Here is a 17,242-nt window from a genome sequence, read left to right on the forward strand (position 1 = left end):
ATTTTCAAATTTTACAGTTAAGACTTCAATAGTATGAAAGCAAGTTTAGAAAACATTTTTATTAGACAAATTATTTAGACAAATTATACACAGAAAGCTCTGCCACTCATAACTGAGGCCTCCAAAAAGTGTTTTGTGTATTTGTATAATAGGCAATACATCAAAATAGGCCTATTTTAAATATTGTACATGGTTAACAGTTTGTTGATAGCTAAAATCACTGCAACATCTGGTATGTCCCTACATAGCTTGTTGTAAAGGTTTGTTTTGTTTTAAAATCAGAGTTGAGGATGAGATCATGAATGTTACAAGGGAAAACAAGTCGTGCATGCACTTTAGTACTTGTTACCCTGGAAACAAAATGGTTTTTGCATGATAAGAAATTTTTCTGCCTTACACAGTAGACAATATTTGAAGATTTAGTACAAAAACAGTAACAGTACAAGATGCTCCCCAGAACAGAATTAGCATCAAAATATAATATACCTTAAGAATATACCTCTTAAATTTCCCCTAAAGCAAATCACATAGGTTGATTCCTATATCGATCCTAGCCACGGGATGAATTAGAGTAACGTAAGTGTATGATTGCCTAGAAACACAGGATAAGTTCTTGCTTCCTACTCACCACGTTTTAATTTAAGGATTACAAACGAAGTTCATTCTACATTTCTAACAGGTATGAATGCTACTTTAAAAGGGTTGTGCACAAACAGGCACTGTTTTTTGCTGTCATCCTTCTGTACACTCGGCACTAATGTAAAAAATATATGACTCCTCCAAATAGAACTGAATAGAAAAGGGGGGTTAAACTGAGAGCCCAGTGTGGTTATTTGATTTTCTTCTTTAGGATAACATATGGCGGTAATTAAGGCCACATCAATACTTCCTAAGGGCTCCTCTCCCCCACTACAGTTACTGTATCGATTGGCTTACGGCTTTGGAAGAGAATTTATTCACCTTCACTGATCTATGTTCCAACTCCTCTAGAGCTCTATGTGCTGTGGTAGATGTGGTTCAGCTAATAGCATTTCCCATTTAGATAATTAATTAAAAGTAAAATTATCAAGGTTAGCTTTATACACAAATGCAAAACCTATTCAAATGAGTTACATCTAGGAACAAATATTAAATCGCCCTGGATGTTTTAATAACAAAAGTATAAAATATTCTCTGTTGGCAAACAATGCGCGTCAGAATAACATTAAAGCAACCTGCCTTTTCTAACTGAAAAGACCCCCTGCACTATACATAGTTCCTGTATACAATACTTGATTTTTTTTTCTTTTAAAAACTAAAGCTTTATTAAATGAATTGCAATAGCAATGGCCGCCTTTTTATATATATACACATTATATAGGTGCATATATATGTATATATATGAGTAACTAATTTATTTAACACAATAGAGGCTTCTGCCATGTGATAAAGTTTACTGTACATAAGAAAAAACGTTAATACTGTACAATCACATAAAGGTCATATGCACTGTTGCAGTGCAAGCGTAGTTTTAACTGTAGTCTTGACTGGCGTATTAATGGCTTTTTTGTAACCCTACAAAATTGCATTCTCCTATTACGTGGCCTGAATGGTTTTTAAATTGTTTTATGAACACTGCAGGGGTTGCCTTTGGTCCACAGTTAAAGGATGCTCAACAGCAGTGGAGCGTTGTACGGATGCAGCAGAAGAACGTGAAAAGACTGAAGTTATTGCAAGTATATATCTTAAAAATAGAGAAACGTTCTGTGAGAGGCCTTTATGTAAAATTAATCCTGCATATGCTTTTAGTATACTCAGTGCACATTTCCTATACTTGAAGTACAGTATATGAAAAGCAGACTAATAGGATTCTAGTATACTATATTCTGGGGGAACACATTGAATAATGAAAAAAAGTAGAGGAAGATGTGCCGGAAGAAAAGGAAAAAACAGAAAGAGAGGAGAGAGAGGAGGGAGAAGGTGGGGAGAAAGAACTAGAATTGTTACTAATAATCCTGATTTTTTTTTTTTTAATGTTACATCCATGTTAGTCCCACAACATTACAGTTGCTCCTTGCAAAGGGAGTCCTAAAAAAGAAACAGTGAAGAGATTTTATCAGATGCTCATATGGAGGTGCCTCGGTCTGGGTCGTTGCCCAGATTGAGCCCCAGAGAAGGAGTTGGTTGATAAGGAATAGATGACATTGTTTTTATAGGACTCCTGAAAAAGCCCCCATTAGGTGCCCTGTGCCTAAAAGGGCCAGTTCGGTGCTCAGGCACGTTGCCAAAAGCGAAACCAGAGGCAGCTTTAGCTGACAGTGTGCGGCTAAGAGTCTGGATCTGCTCTGGGATAAAGGTTGTTGTGGTAATATGAGTGTTCCTGAAATCACTGATTTGCTCCAGTGCTTGTCGTGTTGGCAAAGTGTCAATGTCCAGAGGGGTCAAGTCAATTGACGAGGTGGAAAACTGTTTATGGGGGCTGTCGTCATCTGTGCACAAGCTATTTACACGTCTATGGAGGTGCTCCAGGTCAATTTCCTTGTCATCCTGGAGATGAAGAAAAAGAAGATAAGGTTCTCATCAGTACTAGCTCTCATGGTATTAAAAAAAAAAAAAAAAAAAAGTAGTTCAGCAAACATGATATGTAATTAACTGAACTTTGGGGTTTATTCGTTTAACAAATATTTATTGAGCACCTAATATGAGCCAGGCACTGTGTTAGGTTCTGGGGGTACCAATATGATTCTAAGATGATCCCTGTCCTCAAGGTTATCTATAATAAATATTCTTCTTTCAGTAAAAATTCTAAAGTGAGCATACAACACATGCAACTACAAAGATATGGGAGCTATAGACGGGTGATTGCCATTCTCTAAGAGCAGGGACAGGCCTGGAAAGAATTTAAAAAGAAAAAGTATAGTTTGAACAACTCACACCCACTCCCCTGACCCCAACTTCTTTACACATGCCTCCTCCTGTTTCAGGGTGTCTCATGCCAAGCTGTGCTTTTGTTCCTTTCCACCACTCATTCTTTCGTAGGCCAGAGATGTAGGAGATTGTTTAGAGAGGGTACCACTCAACACAAAAGAGTCAGCTTCTGTTGTGGGATTTCATACACTCTAGCTATCTAACAGTGCATCAGGCAATTTCGTGAGGTCAGAGACCTCTTAAAGTCAGGATATGTGGGTGACAACTTTAATTTACAGCCCATTTTAGGTTAAATGGCTCCAAAGCAAAGATACTTTGAAGTATGCTAATGCATCTTGGTAAGAAAGGAGTTTAATAAATAAAAAAGGAATAAAATCTCAGATTTTTGTTGTTGTTGAAACCAGTTCATAAATATCTTAGGATTTTCACTAAAAAAATAAGCACCGAAGCCCAATATTTGAAAAACAAAACTCACACGAAATAAATTTGTCCTTGTTATCAGTCTTACTTATGGCCAAGCACAATAAATTAAATTTATGAGGATTAAAAATATCTATTAATCATAAGAAGAGAAAATACTTGTTCTTGGGATCCAGATTAGCTGTCCTGAGTTAGAAAGGAGCATGCATTTTTTTCATGGTGCTATTATAGTGCTCCTCAGTGAAAAATATTTTGATGTGCATCACTGTTTTTCCTTCTTCTTTCTCATTTCAAAATCCAATAAAAAATATCCATTAATGCAATATTATCACTGAGAATTTAGAGGATTGAGAGAGATAATTTTATGGTTCCCATAGCATCTGTAATATAGTCATCCCTCAACAGATATAATAATGCAAAAATTTAATATCATATATAGTCATTCAAAATATAAGGAGCTTCAGGAGTCCTTCATTTCCAGATTTTTGAGAATATGAAATCTCGGCTATAATGCTGCATTAATGTGGTCGTTTGCATTGAATCAATGTCAACATAGATCCCTAAAGTTGTTCCACAAAGCAAACACTACAATAAAACCTGAGTAATTTTTAACTCATACTCCGCTAATTTAGAATTTGTGATGATTCAAACAGGTAGAAGTCGAAAATTTATCTTTGCTGAGCCAAACTTTTCCTTATAAACAGTGCTGAACAATTTTGAATATAAATAAGGTGGTAGGAAGGAATCCTTAGACTATTTGAGAAAACGATGTTTGGAAGAACACACCAGCATGCAAAAATTCATATGCAAATGGCAGTCATTTTGATTTATGCACTAAAGCAGTTCCACTGAGGACCCTGGCTACGTATCAGTTGGCTACTGAAAGTTCAACTTACAGTGAGTATTAAAACTGTCCTTTGAAACTATCCAGCAAATTAGATCATTCAGCAAACTCTGGCTGTTTTCTCATTTCCGTTTGTGAAATTTTAGTGGTATGATTTCATTATTTAAAATATTTTCACTTTTTTGCTCTAGTGGAAATAAATGACTCAAATAGTTAAACTTTGGATTTTCTCTGATAATTTATAGAACCCATATTTTTTGATGAAAACAAGGCATATGCCTCTTTAAAAGAAATCATTATGTGTACTTTTGCAGTTATTCTTTCAAAGCTCTTGAAAAAAATGAATATGGCTCTGGAGTCAAGCTGAGTCCAGAGCGAAGGACAAACAGTGAATTCTGGATAGTTCTACAACGTAGATTTGGTAAGTTTGGGCCATCAAAGAGCCAAAACCATAAGATCATTTGTAATAGGTTTACAGGTAGGTAGAGAGAAACGGCCACTGGTGGTGCAGAGAAAATTCTGATTATTTAATTTTAGGATTGCTCATCTCCAGGCAAACAACTAACTGAAATAAAGTGGTAAGCATCTTTGTGAATTGGTCAAGGGAAACAGAGCCTTTAAAAATCATGGGATTAAAGTCTATCCTGTGATCTGGAAGAATTTCAAGGCTGCGTATAACACACGAATTTGTTAGTCTTTAGAACACTGTAGTCTCCTCTTCATTTAGCTAGATGTCCTAAAGTGGACATTGGTATTTGTCTTAGCAATTTTTACATTTCCCAAATTTATTTTCAATCTTCAAGGAAGAAATTTCCCATGAACTACCTCTAACTCATTATCTTCTTCCTGTGATTATCCTGCCCGGAAATACAGCCTGATTGTTGGTTCAACTTAGGAAGGTCTCAATCAAGTACCTCTTTTGATGGGACTCGGGAGCCCTTCCTCTTGTTCCACCACGTCTCCAGCATGGCTATAAAGCAGGAGAGGACAATTCCAGCAGCCAGGATACAAAAAACCCCTGCAAAGCTCTTTATGTCCAGGGCACCTCCTTTCTGCTTTGTGTCCACTGAAGAGTACAGGTCACACTGGCCGTTCTTAGGCCACCATTTGTGCTTCAGGATGTCCATGTCACCATTCTGCTGAAGCTCCAGAATCCTTAGGGTAAAGAACACAACCATGTGTTACTACAGGCATAGTTATTGCCTTGGCCCACAACACATTCGTATATAATTCCACCTTTAAGGGATGGCAGCTGTCGAGTCGAAATGAATCTATAGATCAGCTTGCAGAGGCAACGCTAGGAAACCCAAAACAATATTGCTTTGATTTTACAGGCATCAAACATTATAGTGATACATCCATGGAATCAAACATTATGATGATACGAATGGTTAAAGTCAACAGACTTGGCAGCCAATCAAAAGGTTGGAGGTTTGAGCCCACCCAGAGGTACCTTCCAAAGTATTAGCCATTGAAAATTCAACAAAGCACAGTTCTACTCTGATACACAATGAGGTCGCCATGAGTTGGAGTCGACGCCATGGCCACTGCTCTGTTAATTGTCAAAGTTGCTTCCCTCCCTCCTTCTCTCCTTCCTCCTCCCTCCCTCCCTCTTTTTTTTTTTTTTTTTTTGTTTCATTCTATAATTCTAACTATTTCAGCCCTGGTTTGTTGCAGTGCGTTTTCACATTTTAGAAGCACCGTTTTTATGTGGTTTCAAGCTGCTGCAGTTCTGTGCTCCTTCCCCTCAGAACGGTGCTCTGGATCCTAGTACTTTTACGAAGAACGTTTCGCTGCTTAGAGCAAGATGCTGGCGTAATGTCACCCAGCATATGCTACACACAAAGAAATTCAGTTAAAAAGACTTCTATTATTTAACACAGCGTGGGAGAAAGCCTTGGGACAAGTTTGAAGTTGATAAAATATATCGTTTTTGGTTTTCCACACAGCTGATCTAATTTCCCTTTTAATGCCAAGGGGAAAATAATCTTACCTTGGAGAGCAAGGAGAAAAGTTGACTAGAGGCTTTCAAAAGTGGTTAACCGCAAATAAGAAATTTCCTCAGCCCCCAGCTGCAAAGACTGCAGCTTTTTAAGTGTCATTTCCACAGAAGTTTTATTTTCAATTCCAAATACTCCTCAGACCCACCTGAGACCTGCCTAGCTTTGGCCCTCCTCCCAGGTGCACCCTTTTCACAGGACAAGGAGGGTCAGGCCATGTGCTTGCTCACAGTCTGCACCACCCTCAGGATACCCTGGAATTTCCTGCCGAAAGAGCTCAGAGTGTGCTTCCCAGGCCTGTTCCTCAGATACTTCCTCCTGAGAGCAGGCCCCTCAGCTAAGGGTGGGTGCACCATGAGTCTAAGGGGTGGAGTTTGCAGAAAGCATGGACAGAGGTCAGCTGTGCAAACTCAGTGTGGGAGACCCTTCACTGTGCATGACAAGAGCTGAGGTGGGAAGAAGCAGGGCCAGAGGCTGACTCCCAATGCATGGGTCGGTGCAGAACTCCAAGCTGTGCAAATTCAAAATTCAAACCTGGCCTTCTAGTGATTGTGCAGGTATATCTATCAAGATAAGGGAACAGAATATATTTTATCTAGCGTTTTCTTAGCTTGATTAATCGTTTTTACATAGTTAGGATTCGTGTACCTGTCTTCGTACTCTTGCTCCAGATCTTTGATTATTAGCGGTGAGACTGCTTAGAACTTTAGAGAGAAGAACTAAAGTATCTAAAAAACCCATTGCCACCGAGTCAATTCAGACTCAGAGTGACCCGAAAGGACAGAGTAGAACTGCCTCATAGAGTTTCCAAGGAGCTCTTAACCACTAGGCCACCCGGGCTCCAAGGGGGGTAAATTATTCACTGTAGGTGATAACCTTTTCAACTGTTTTATCCTATCTACATCTCTAAATGACTGTCTTAGTTATCTAGAGCTGCTATAACAGAAATACCACAAGTTGATGGCTTTAACAAAGAGAAGTTTATTTTCTCACAATAAAGTAGGCTAAAAGTCCAAATTCAGGGTGTCAGCTCTAGCAGAAGACTTTCTCTCTCTGTCTGCCTTCTTCTCATCAATCTTCCCTCATCAATCTTCCCCCAGACTAGTAGTAGCTTCTCTGCGCAGGGACCCCGGGTCCACAGGACGCGCTCTGCTCTCGGCACTGCTTTCTTGGTGGTATGAGGTCCCCCTGTCTCTCTGCTTGCTTCTTTCTTTTGTATCTCAAGAGATTGCCTCAAGACACAATCCAATCTTATAGGTTGAGTCCTGCCTCACTAACACAACTGCCACCCATCCTTCCTTATTAACACCGTAGAGGCGGTATTTATAACATATAGGAAAATCACACAATACCAGGAATCATGGCCCAGGCCAATTGATACACATGTTTTTTGGGGGACACAATTCAATCCATGACAACGAGCAAAATGAAAAAGGGAAGGAGATTTTGTGTTGGTGATGCGGTCAATACTCAGCCTGCGATAACAAGAGTAAGACCAGCCTGAGGAGACCTGGTCTGTGGTGTTTGGCTATTCCCACCGTTCACCCTTAGTGCTCCATGCAGACTATATCCAGGCCTTCCGGGATCAGCACTGTGCTGGAGCCTTCCCCACACCTGTGCCTTTCCTCCTTTCTTCTAATGAAATTGATTTGTCTAGTGTTACGTTTCCTCAGAGTGTTTCACAGAAAAGGCAGAGCATTTGATTAATTGAATTTACTAAGATGATTATGAATACCAACGGATTACATTTTACCCTTACTCCAGCCTCTATTCAGACAAAAATTTTTGTATTTTCAGAATTCCAAAGGTCCCTAGAGGGACTCTTCGAGGAAAGGGTACCGTGGTCATTAACTTTGAGAACATTATCTTGGAGATTTACAAATATGTTAGCCTGTTAAAGGTTCTTAGAAGTCCAACAGAAAGACAACCTGCATAGTTTTCTTTAATTCAGCATTTTCCAAACTTATCTGACCTTCTTTCCTCCTTTCCTTACTTTTTGCATAACGTACATTAATAACCTGGAGCTAGGACTTTGAGGAACACACTTGAGAAATAATGTCTTAATTCAAAGAAACAACTACTTATGGGGATTTCTGGCACTGTGTTAGGGATCTTAAACATATGTAATCATAACATCAAAGTTGCTTGCTGGCCTACCCATGAATGCCCCATTCAACAGAGGTTGTAAAATCCTTTATGTGTGCTAGAATCTTCAGTTTGGTGCTTATTCAGGGCACCATTGGACACCTTGAAGGAAAAAGTTAGTCATCTCTGAAAGATTAATTTTTCTTAAATTTGAAACTATAGGCATATGTAGAAATAAAAGGAAACCACAGCAGCATTTATTTATGAGAATATATGTGGGCACGTTGTCGATGGCACTAGAAAAAAAAAAAATGTGGGCACAAAATGAGGTCCTGAGTTTCCCTACCCTCCTACTGCCACCACATCTTATTGGTCAGTATCTGTGGAAGTGTAAGATTTTTCCTTCATAGCACTTATTTATTTGTGGTTACTTGATTAATGTCTGTCCCCCTTTCTGGAACAAATGCATAGCATCCTCCATATTGCCTAACACAGAGCAGACACATATTTATTGATTCAATGTGCTCAATAGTTTTTGGTAAATGGACGCTCCCCTTGGGCCCTACTCTTACTTCTGATCATTGATGCAATTTTCCAATTTATTCCATTGCTTCCGTGTTCATCTATCCATTCAATAAATATTTAAAGAGTGACTTTGTGCCAGGCATTTCCTTGGATACAAAGTTTAGGTTTCACTAGGACCTCACATTCAGCCAGGTTGACCTGGGCAACGCTGTGAAACTTTTTTTTTTTAACATCCTCCATTCATATTCACTCACTCACTCATTCATTAATTTACATATTCTTTCAAGACTACCTGTTGTCTACTCCTGAATGCCTCCTCCTCAGTAGTTTTGAGATCCTTATGTTCCATTCAATTACTCTGTCTCTTTGTTTTTTCCTCCCATTTTCCCCAGTGCAGTGTTTTTTCCTAGATCCGGCAAATATTTTAGCTTAAAAAGTAATTATTGAAGTATGTACACTATACTTCATCTCTTTCAATTTTAATAGGAATTAGGGGCCTTAAGTCAAAAGAATTTGTTTTATTGCAGAATTTTAAGTTCAGCAAACTAGGTGATGGGTGTTCACTATGGGGACGGAGTCAAAGGACTTCTCTGGTGCCTTCAGGGATCATCGCAGCACATAAACCTCTTTATAAAGTTGATCTCATGGTCACTGGCGCACCAACCAAACCAAACCCGCTGCTGTTGAGTCGATTCTGACTCATAGCAATCCTACAGGCCAGAATAAAACTGCCTCAAAGGGTTTCCAATGAGCGGCTGGTGGATTCGAACTGCTGACCTTTTGGTTAGCAGCCTGAGCTCTTGGCCGCTGTGCCTCCAGGGCTCCCCCTGGAGCACAGGTGGCTAAAAAATTGCAACAGGGCCCCACCTTGGGGGTACACAGAGCAGCTGAAGCATAGCCTACAACGGATTCTAGGAATAAAGGCCAGCATGGGATGGGAGTGCTGGAAAGGAATGGAAGTGTTCTCTAAGCCTAGAATTCATAAAATATTGCTACAAAAGCTAATGCACCTGGAAATTACATCAGAAAGGTCTCCCCACACCTCCTTTTTATTATTAAGAGGTACCTCTACTTTAAGGCTTAGGTAAAGAAGGTTTACCAAAATACAATGCACTGACTTAGACTGAGGGAATGGATACTTACATAAGTGAAGAGATATTTTCTCTTTTCAGATGTTAAAAACACAACTAGCACTTGTAAGTGTGACTTAAAAACAGACCTAAAGGAAAGTTTAGCCTTTTTATTATAAGCAATATTGTTGTGTGTGTGTGTGTGTGTGCTTACCAAATGCAAGAATGTAGTTGCAAAATTCTAACGAGCAAAAGAAAACAATAACTTTTGCCTCCATGGAATGATTGAATAGTGTTGTATGTACAATATCCACAAGATGGCAGTCTTTGCTCACAGAAAGCAAAATGTTACTGCCGTCAGAGTTACCCTCCTGAGAATTTGAAATGCATGTAGATTTCTTGGTGCTGTGAAGGTTTAAAACTATTAGGAATGTAGCTAGGTATTAGAGTATGACGGCTGAAAACCTCTTCTTGGAGTGTAGCCAGAGAAATTCCTGCCATTTTACCCTAAATGATAATAATAATACTAACTTTTGAGGGTTATTGTGGTGAAAATAAATGAGGCCATATATAAAATCATCTCTACCATTGTTTGGTGCTTGGTAGACTACCAATACTCAAAAGCCAAAATTATTATTGTCAACATGTGTGACTATCATTCTTTCTTTGGAAGTGTTCTGGTACCAGTAAAAGCTGCCCTTGAGTTGATTCTGACTCATGGCCACCCCAGGTGTGTCAGAGTAGAACCACGTTCCATAAAATGTTCTATGGTTGATTTTTCAGAAGTAGATTGCCAGCCCTTTCTTCCGAGGTGCCTCTGGGTGGACTCGAACCTTCAACCTTTTGGTTAGCAGACAAGCATGTTAACCATTTGTCGAGTTATATTCCCATACAAATCAGTGAATGACTGAGTCACTGACAAGAACAATGCATTTCCTTCTTTTGTCCAGAAGAGTTAAAACATCTGCAATCTCATTGAGCAGAAAAATCTTGGAAGTCCATAAAAGCTAGCTTCAGTTTCAAAATGGTTAATAGATCAATTCTGCATGCATTAAATCCTTTATTGCTATAAATGAGCAAATTTCAGGGGAAGGAGGTAGGGAAGCAAAAGCAGGAGGTTTCGTATTCAAATAAAAATGCTCAACAGGTTTGAGGCATTCGTCTTGAAAAGCTTTTGCTTACTTTGAAAATAATAGGCTCGTTTGTGTGTGGGAATTGCAGTAGTTATTGACCACTTGCCATCTTTCTTTAATCATTAATTACTCTAGGAATCGATTTTTAAATTAATTTATTTATAACAAAACAGGTTGCTGAAAGATGGAGGCAAAGTTACCACCGAGGTAACTTTGATTCTGCCTTTGAATATTACAGCAGTCTAGAGACTCCTTCCTAATTTTCCTGCAGTCATGGCCTTGGGTAAATCCTTGGTGAACCAACTGTAAAAAAATACTGGTTGAGAAGAAGGACACCTGTCTTTTCATTCACTTCTTCAAAGAAAGAGCTTGGGGCAATCAGAGATTTTTTTTTTTAAATAAGTGCAGGAATTTTTTTCTTGGACTAGTTCTGTGCAAACTCCTGTGACCCTCTTGTGATTGGGAGTCATGTTTATTACCCCAGAGAGATAATTATATTTACTTTTGAGGGTTATTGTGGTGAGAATTAATGAGGCCATATATAAAAGCATCTCAGCATTTAGTAGGCTACCAAAACACGAAACCCAGAATTCTTACTGTCAGCATCATGTGACTGCCATTCTTTCTTTGAACCTATTCTGGTACATACTTCTTACCAGTGCCAGTATCAGCTGCCCTTACATTCATAGGAACATGAACAATTATGATGAAAAGGACCACAGACATCATTTATTCCGTTCACCTTTCCCTCCCCCATTCTTTATATGAGGCAGTTAGTCTCCAAAATTTTCACATTACAACACACTCAAAAATAATCTGTACAGCAAAGCACACTGGGGTGATCAGAGGCTGTTTGCAGCCAGAGATGTCAGGACTGGGGCTCCAGCTGCCTCAGGCCTTGCCTTGGCTGTCCTGTGGATGGAAGGGATCAATATTTTAGCAATATCCTAGTATATCAGCCAAGACACATCTGTTGGGAAGCTGTGATTAGAGATTAAGTGACTTTTTTAGTGATTCGCACAGATACTAAGTAGTCAATTGGGCCAGAACTCAGATCTGTCTTCTAGCACATTTTCCGCAGTTACCCCATACTGCCTCTAATATGTAACTATTTAGAGAAGAGCTGACTCTTTTAGTTTTAGAGAAGAGCTGACTCTTAGTTTTAGAGATTTGTTAGAACCCAAGTAAAACTATCATCTATGTTTCTTCTAGATCTAACAATACGATTGTAGCATGAATGCGAATTTATTCATATTACAATTTGGGTATGCAAAGACAATGTTGCTTTCCCCTATAACTTAATTGATCTTCTTCAGGAGGACTGTTCCTGCCGAGCAGTGGGAACGAAAACTAAATTTACCGCCATGTGATTTAAAATTTAATCTGATATAATAATTTAAAATGTCTCTTTAGCTTTAGCTTAATGTACTTTAGAGAGTTACTCAATCCTTCCTATTCCTCCCCTTTCCCTTGTTCTTCTCCAAGGTGATATTTGCATTTATGGAGGACAACATTATGTCCTCCATATTGAGGTCTGGAGGAAAGGGAGTTGCTGGCCTCTTGCTGGTCCTTGGATTTGCTTTTGCAACTTTCCTTTGAGGTGTGATGTGGTTGGGTCCAGTCCTTAAACATTAATTGGTGACCGGTGCTAACATTTGTGGAGGCTTTAAGTTTGCTAAGTTGGCTAATGTCTTTCTCAACTACTTCAGGGTTTGTGGGCTCCACTCTGCTGACTTGACCTCCTTTGGCTCTCTGAGCTGCTGTAGACTTTTTTCCATTTTCTTCATTCAGCCCATGACTATTTTGTAGCCCTCCGGACACTACTATGGTGTCACCTTATCACTCACTGCAGAGGGTTCCGAGTCAGGTCCATTCACCACATGGGAGTAAAGGAGGCCTGGGAATGAAGATTGAACCTTTGCCTTTTGATGACCATGCTGCTCTGGCTTCTCAGCCATCTGAGGCCTTCCCTGTTGATACAGAGGCTGGTGTGCTCAGTGAGCTGCCCTCTGAGGCCCTCACGGGAAGGGAAGAATCAGACCCTCTACCTCTGGTGTATCTTGCAATCTATCAAATGCCCCTCCACTTGCCCTTGTCACATCCCCTGCCCTCTGCTACAAACTGGCTAGAAAAGACTGACTTTTCTTTCTACTTCTTCTTAAATCATAGGTCTTCAGGCTTTTCGAACCGTAATAATGAAAGGGAATTCTTGTTACCTAATGATTGAAACTTTATGATCTGAGACCTTCAAGTATCTCTTTGATTTGGAAGTACTGAGGCAAACTGGAGGTAGGGATTGGTGAGGATGGACGTATACTCTTTTAATATCTCAAACATATTTTTATTTGTTACATACTTATGAACCTTATGTAACCAAAATTAGAAAGATATTTAGGATAGAGTACCATTACTTATTAATGTTTAATGTCACTTGTCATTGAGAAAGGAATTTGGGAATATCTGAAAAAAAATTATGTTTGAACACAGTGAGTTTATCTATTTCGGCCCAGAACAGCCACATTATTAAATTTGTTTACTGGGTTCTCACAAAATTTTCCTCTCCATGGTTACTCAGAAAGAATTAATAATACTATGCAGACTGTTTTCAGGAAAAAGTCAGCACAATAGGTTTTTCATTCATTCATTATTTCTTTCATTCTGGCCTTGGAAAATGTAGGTAAACTCTGATTAAAGCAAAAGCACTTTTCAAAGATTGGATTTAAGGGTTCAATTAAGTGTAGTGGTGTTCTGATTGGCATAACTGATATCTCAATTTGAACATCTGAGCTGTAAAAACAAATTCTATCAGCTTCTTATTAATTGGGTGTTAGTCAATTTTTTTTCTTAAGGAAGATCTCTTAGTCAGGAAGATCTCTTAGTCATCAGCATTAGAAGCAACAAATATTTATTGATAACATCTAATACCTTGCTAATACCATACAGCCTGAGGGAGACACGGAAGCTATTTCCTTTGTTTAAATTGAACTTTTAACTAGTTCTTACAGCTGGTTGAACCAAAAGCCAGTTGCTTTAAGTACAATCTGATAAGATTGCCTGAGATCATGTAGGTGAATAGTACTTCATGACATTCTTAATAAGTTCATGAATATTATCTTACATTCCATAAGCTAATATGGTTTTTAAAAGGCCAGACAGTAAATATTTTACACTTTAAGGGCCATGTGGTATCTGTTACAACTTCTTAACTTTACCTTTGTAGTGCAAACGCAGCCATAGACAATATGTAAACAAATGGGCATGGCTGTGTCCTAATAAAACTTTATTTACAAAAACAGACTATGAGCAAGATTTGGCCTGTTGGTTGTAGTTTGCAGACATGTTTTAGATCCTCACAATAAATAACTCTATGAAGTTCAGAAGGCTAAAGGACTTGGTCAAAATCCTATCATTAGAAAGTATCAGAGTCTGTTTTAGAACCAGAGGTTATGACTCTAATTCCAGTGCCCTTTCAATTAAGTATACGAGTGCTCAACCCCTCATCTTTCAGTTTGTCGTACTGTGGTGGTTTGTGTATTGCCGTGACACTGGGAGCAAAGCCACCAGTATTTCAAATGCTAGCAGGGTCACTCATAGTGGACAGGTTTCAGCACAGCTTCCAGACTAAGACAGACTGGGAAGAAGGACCTGGTGATCTACTTCTGAAAAAATTGGCCAGCGAAAACTTTATGGATAGCAGTGGAACACTGTCTGGTATAGTGCCAGAAGTTGAGGCCCTCAGGTTGGAAGGCACTCAAAAGGAGACTAGGAAAGAGTTGCTTACTCAAAGTAGAGTTGACCTTAATGACTTGTATGGTGTCAAGCTTTCAGGACCTTCATTTGCTGATGTGGCATGACTCAAAATGAGAAGAAACAGCTACAAACATCCACTAATATTCGAAATGAAATGTACAAAGTATGAATCAAGGAAAACTGGAAGTTGTCAAAAGTGAAATGGAACACATAGAGATCAATATCCTAGGCATTAGTGAGCTTAATGGACTGGTATTGGCCATTTTGATTTAGACGATCATATGGTCTACTAGGCTGGGAATGACAAATTGAAGAGGAATGGTGTCAAAAAGAACATTTCAAGATCTATGCTGAAATACGTTGTCACTGATAGGATAATATCCTTAAGCCTATAAGGAATACCAGCTAATATGACTATTATTCAAATTTATGCACTAACTACTAATGCCAAAGAAGAAGAAATTGAATATTCTTACCAACTTCTGTAGCCTGGCATTAATCAAACATGCAATCAAGATGCATTGATAATTACTGGTGATTGGAATGAGAAAGTTGAAAACAAAGAAGAAGGATCAGTAGTTGGAAAATTTGGTCTTGGTGACAGAAGATAGGGATCGCATGATAGAATTTTGCAAGACCAACTACTTATTCATTGCAAATACCCGTTTTCAACAACATGAATGGTAACTACATCTGTGGACCTCCCTGGATGGAAGACACAGGAATCAAATTGACTACATCTTTGGAAAGAGCCAATGAAGAAGCTTGATAACATCAGTCAGAACAAGGCCAGGGCCGACTGTGGAACAGACCATCAACTGTCCACATGCAAGGTCAAATTGAGCTGAAGAAAATTGAAACAAGTCCACAAGAGCCAAAGCATGACCTTGAGTATATATCCCACCTGAATTTGCACATCATCTTAAGAATGGATTTGACACATTGAACACCAATGACCGAAGGCCAAATGAGTTGTGTGATGCCATCAAGGACATAATACATGAAGAAAGCAAAAGGTCATTAAAAAGACAGAAAAGAAAGGAAAGACCAAAATGAAACTTGCTCTTAAATTTAAAGTAGTTAAAGCGAACGAAAGAAATGATGAAGTAAAAGAGCTGAAGAGAAGACTTTGTAGGGCAGCTTGAGAAGACAAAGTAAAGTGTAATGAAATGTGCAAAGACTTGGAGCTAGGAAATGAAAAGGGAAGAACACACTCAGCATTTCTCAAGCTGAAAGAACTGATGAAAAAATTCAAGCCTCAAGTTGCAATATTGAAGGATTCTATGGGCAAAAATTGAACAATGCAGGAAGCATCAAAAGAAGATGGAAGGAATACACAGTCACTGTACCAAAAAGAACTGGTCGACATTCAAACATTTCAGGAAGCAATATATGATCAAGAACTGATGATACTGAAGGAAGAAGTCCAAGCTGCATTGAAGGCATTGGCAAAAACAAAGCTTCTGTAATTGATGGAATATCAATTGAGATGTTTCAACAAACGGATGCAGCGCTGGAGGTGCTCACTCATCTGTGCCAAGAAATATGGAAGACAGTTTCCTGGCCAACTGACTGGATGAGATCCATATATGTGCCTATTCAAAGAAAGGCGATCCACCAGAATGCCGAAATTATCTAACAACATCATTATTATCGTATCCAAATAAAATTTTGCTGAAGATAACTCGAAAATGTTTCCAGAACTATATTGAGGGAATTTAAGCCAGAAATTTAAAGAGGATTCAGAAGAGGATGTGGAATGTTGGATGTAATTGCTGATGTCAGATGAAAGCAGAGAATATCACAAAGAGATTTACCTGTGTTTTATTGACTATGCAAAGACATTCGATTGTGTGTAAATTATAAAAAATTATGGATAACATTGCAAAGAATGGGAATTCCAGGACAGTTAATTGTGCTCATGTGGAATCTGTACACAGACCAAGAGGCAGTCGTTTGAACAGAACAAGAGGGTACTGTGTGGTTTAGTATCAGGAAAGGTGTCAGGGTTTGATCCTTTCATTGTACTTATTCAATCGCTATGCTGAGTAAATAATCCAAGAAGTTGGACTATATGCAGAAGAATGAGGCATCAGTATTGGAGGAAGACTCACTAACAACCTTTGATATGCAGACGACACAGCCTTGCTTGCTGAAAGTGAAAAGGACTTAAAGCACTTCCTGATAAAAATCAAAGACTACGCCTTCAGTATGGATTACACCTTAACATAAAGCAAACAAATTCCTTACAACTGGACCAATTAGCAACATCATGATGACTGGAGAAAATACTGGATTCATGTTACCTGGATCCACAATCAATGACCATGGAGGCAGCAGTCAAGAAATCAAAAGACATATTGCATTGGTCAAATATACTGTAAAAGACCACTTTAAAGTGTTAAAAAGTAAAGATGTCACCTTGCAGACTAAGGTGCACCTAACCCAAGCCATGGTATTTTCAATTGCTTCATATGCATACAAAAGCTTGACAGTGAATAAGGAAAA

At 38.8% G+C, this 17,242-nt stretch overlaps 1 protein-coding gene across 2 annotated transcripts in view; it reads right to left on the reverse strand.

The window, feature by feature from the left end:
• Positions 1 to 1,980: 1,980 nt before the first annotated feature.
• Positions 1,981 to 17,242, reverse strand: part of GRID2 (glutamate ionotropic receptor delta type subunit 2) — a 1,644,765-nt gene continuing 1,629,503 nt past the window's right edge. For both annotated transcript variants that reach the window (XM_010594048.3, XM_003414078.4), the window contains 2 exons: positions 5,086 to 5,326; positions 1,981 to 2,526 (listed from right to left, as the gene is read on the reverse strand). In XM_010594048.3, the coding sequence (XP_010592350.1) occupies positions 2,104 to 2,526; positions 5,086 to 5,326 (664 nt within the window). In that variant the 3' untranslated portion in view covers positions 1,981 to 2,103. The remainder of the gene's footprint in view (positions 2,527 to 5,085; positions 5,327 to 17,242) is intronic.

This window comes from Loxodonta africana, chromosome 5 (assembly GCF_030014295.1).
Source record: "Loxodonta africana isolate mLoxAfr1 chromosome 5, mLoxAfr1.hap2, whole genome shotgun sequence".
NCBI classification, from domain to species: domain Eukaryota; kingdom Metazoa; phylum Chordata; class Mammalia; order Proboscidea; family Elephantidae; genus Loxodonta; species Loxodonta africana.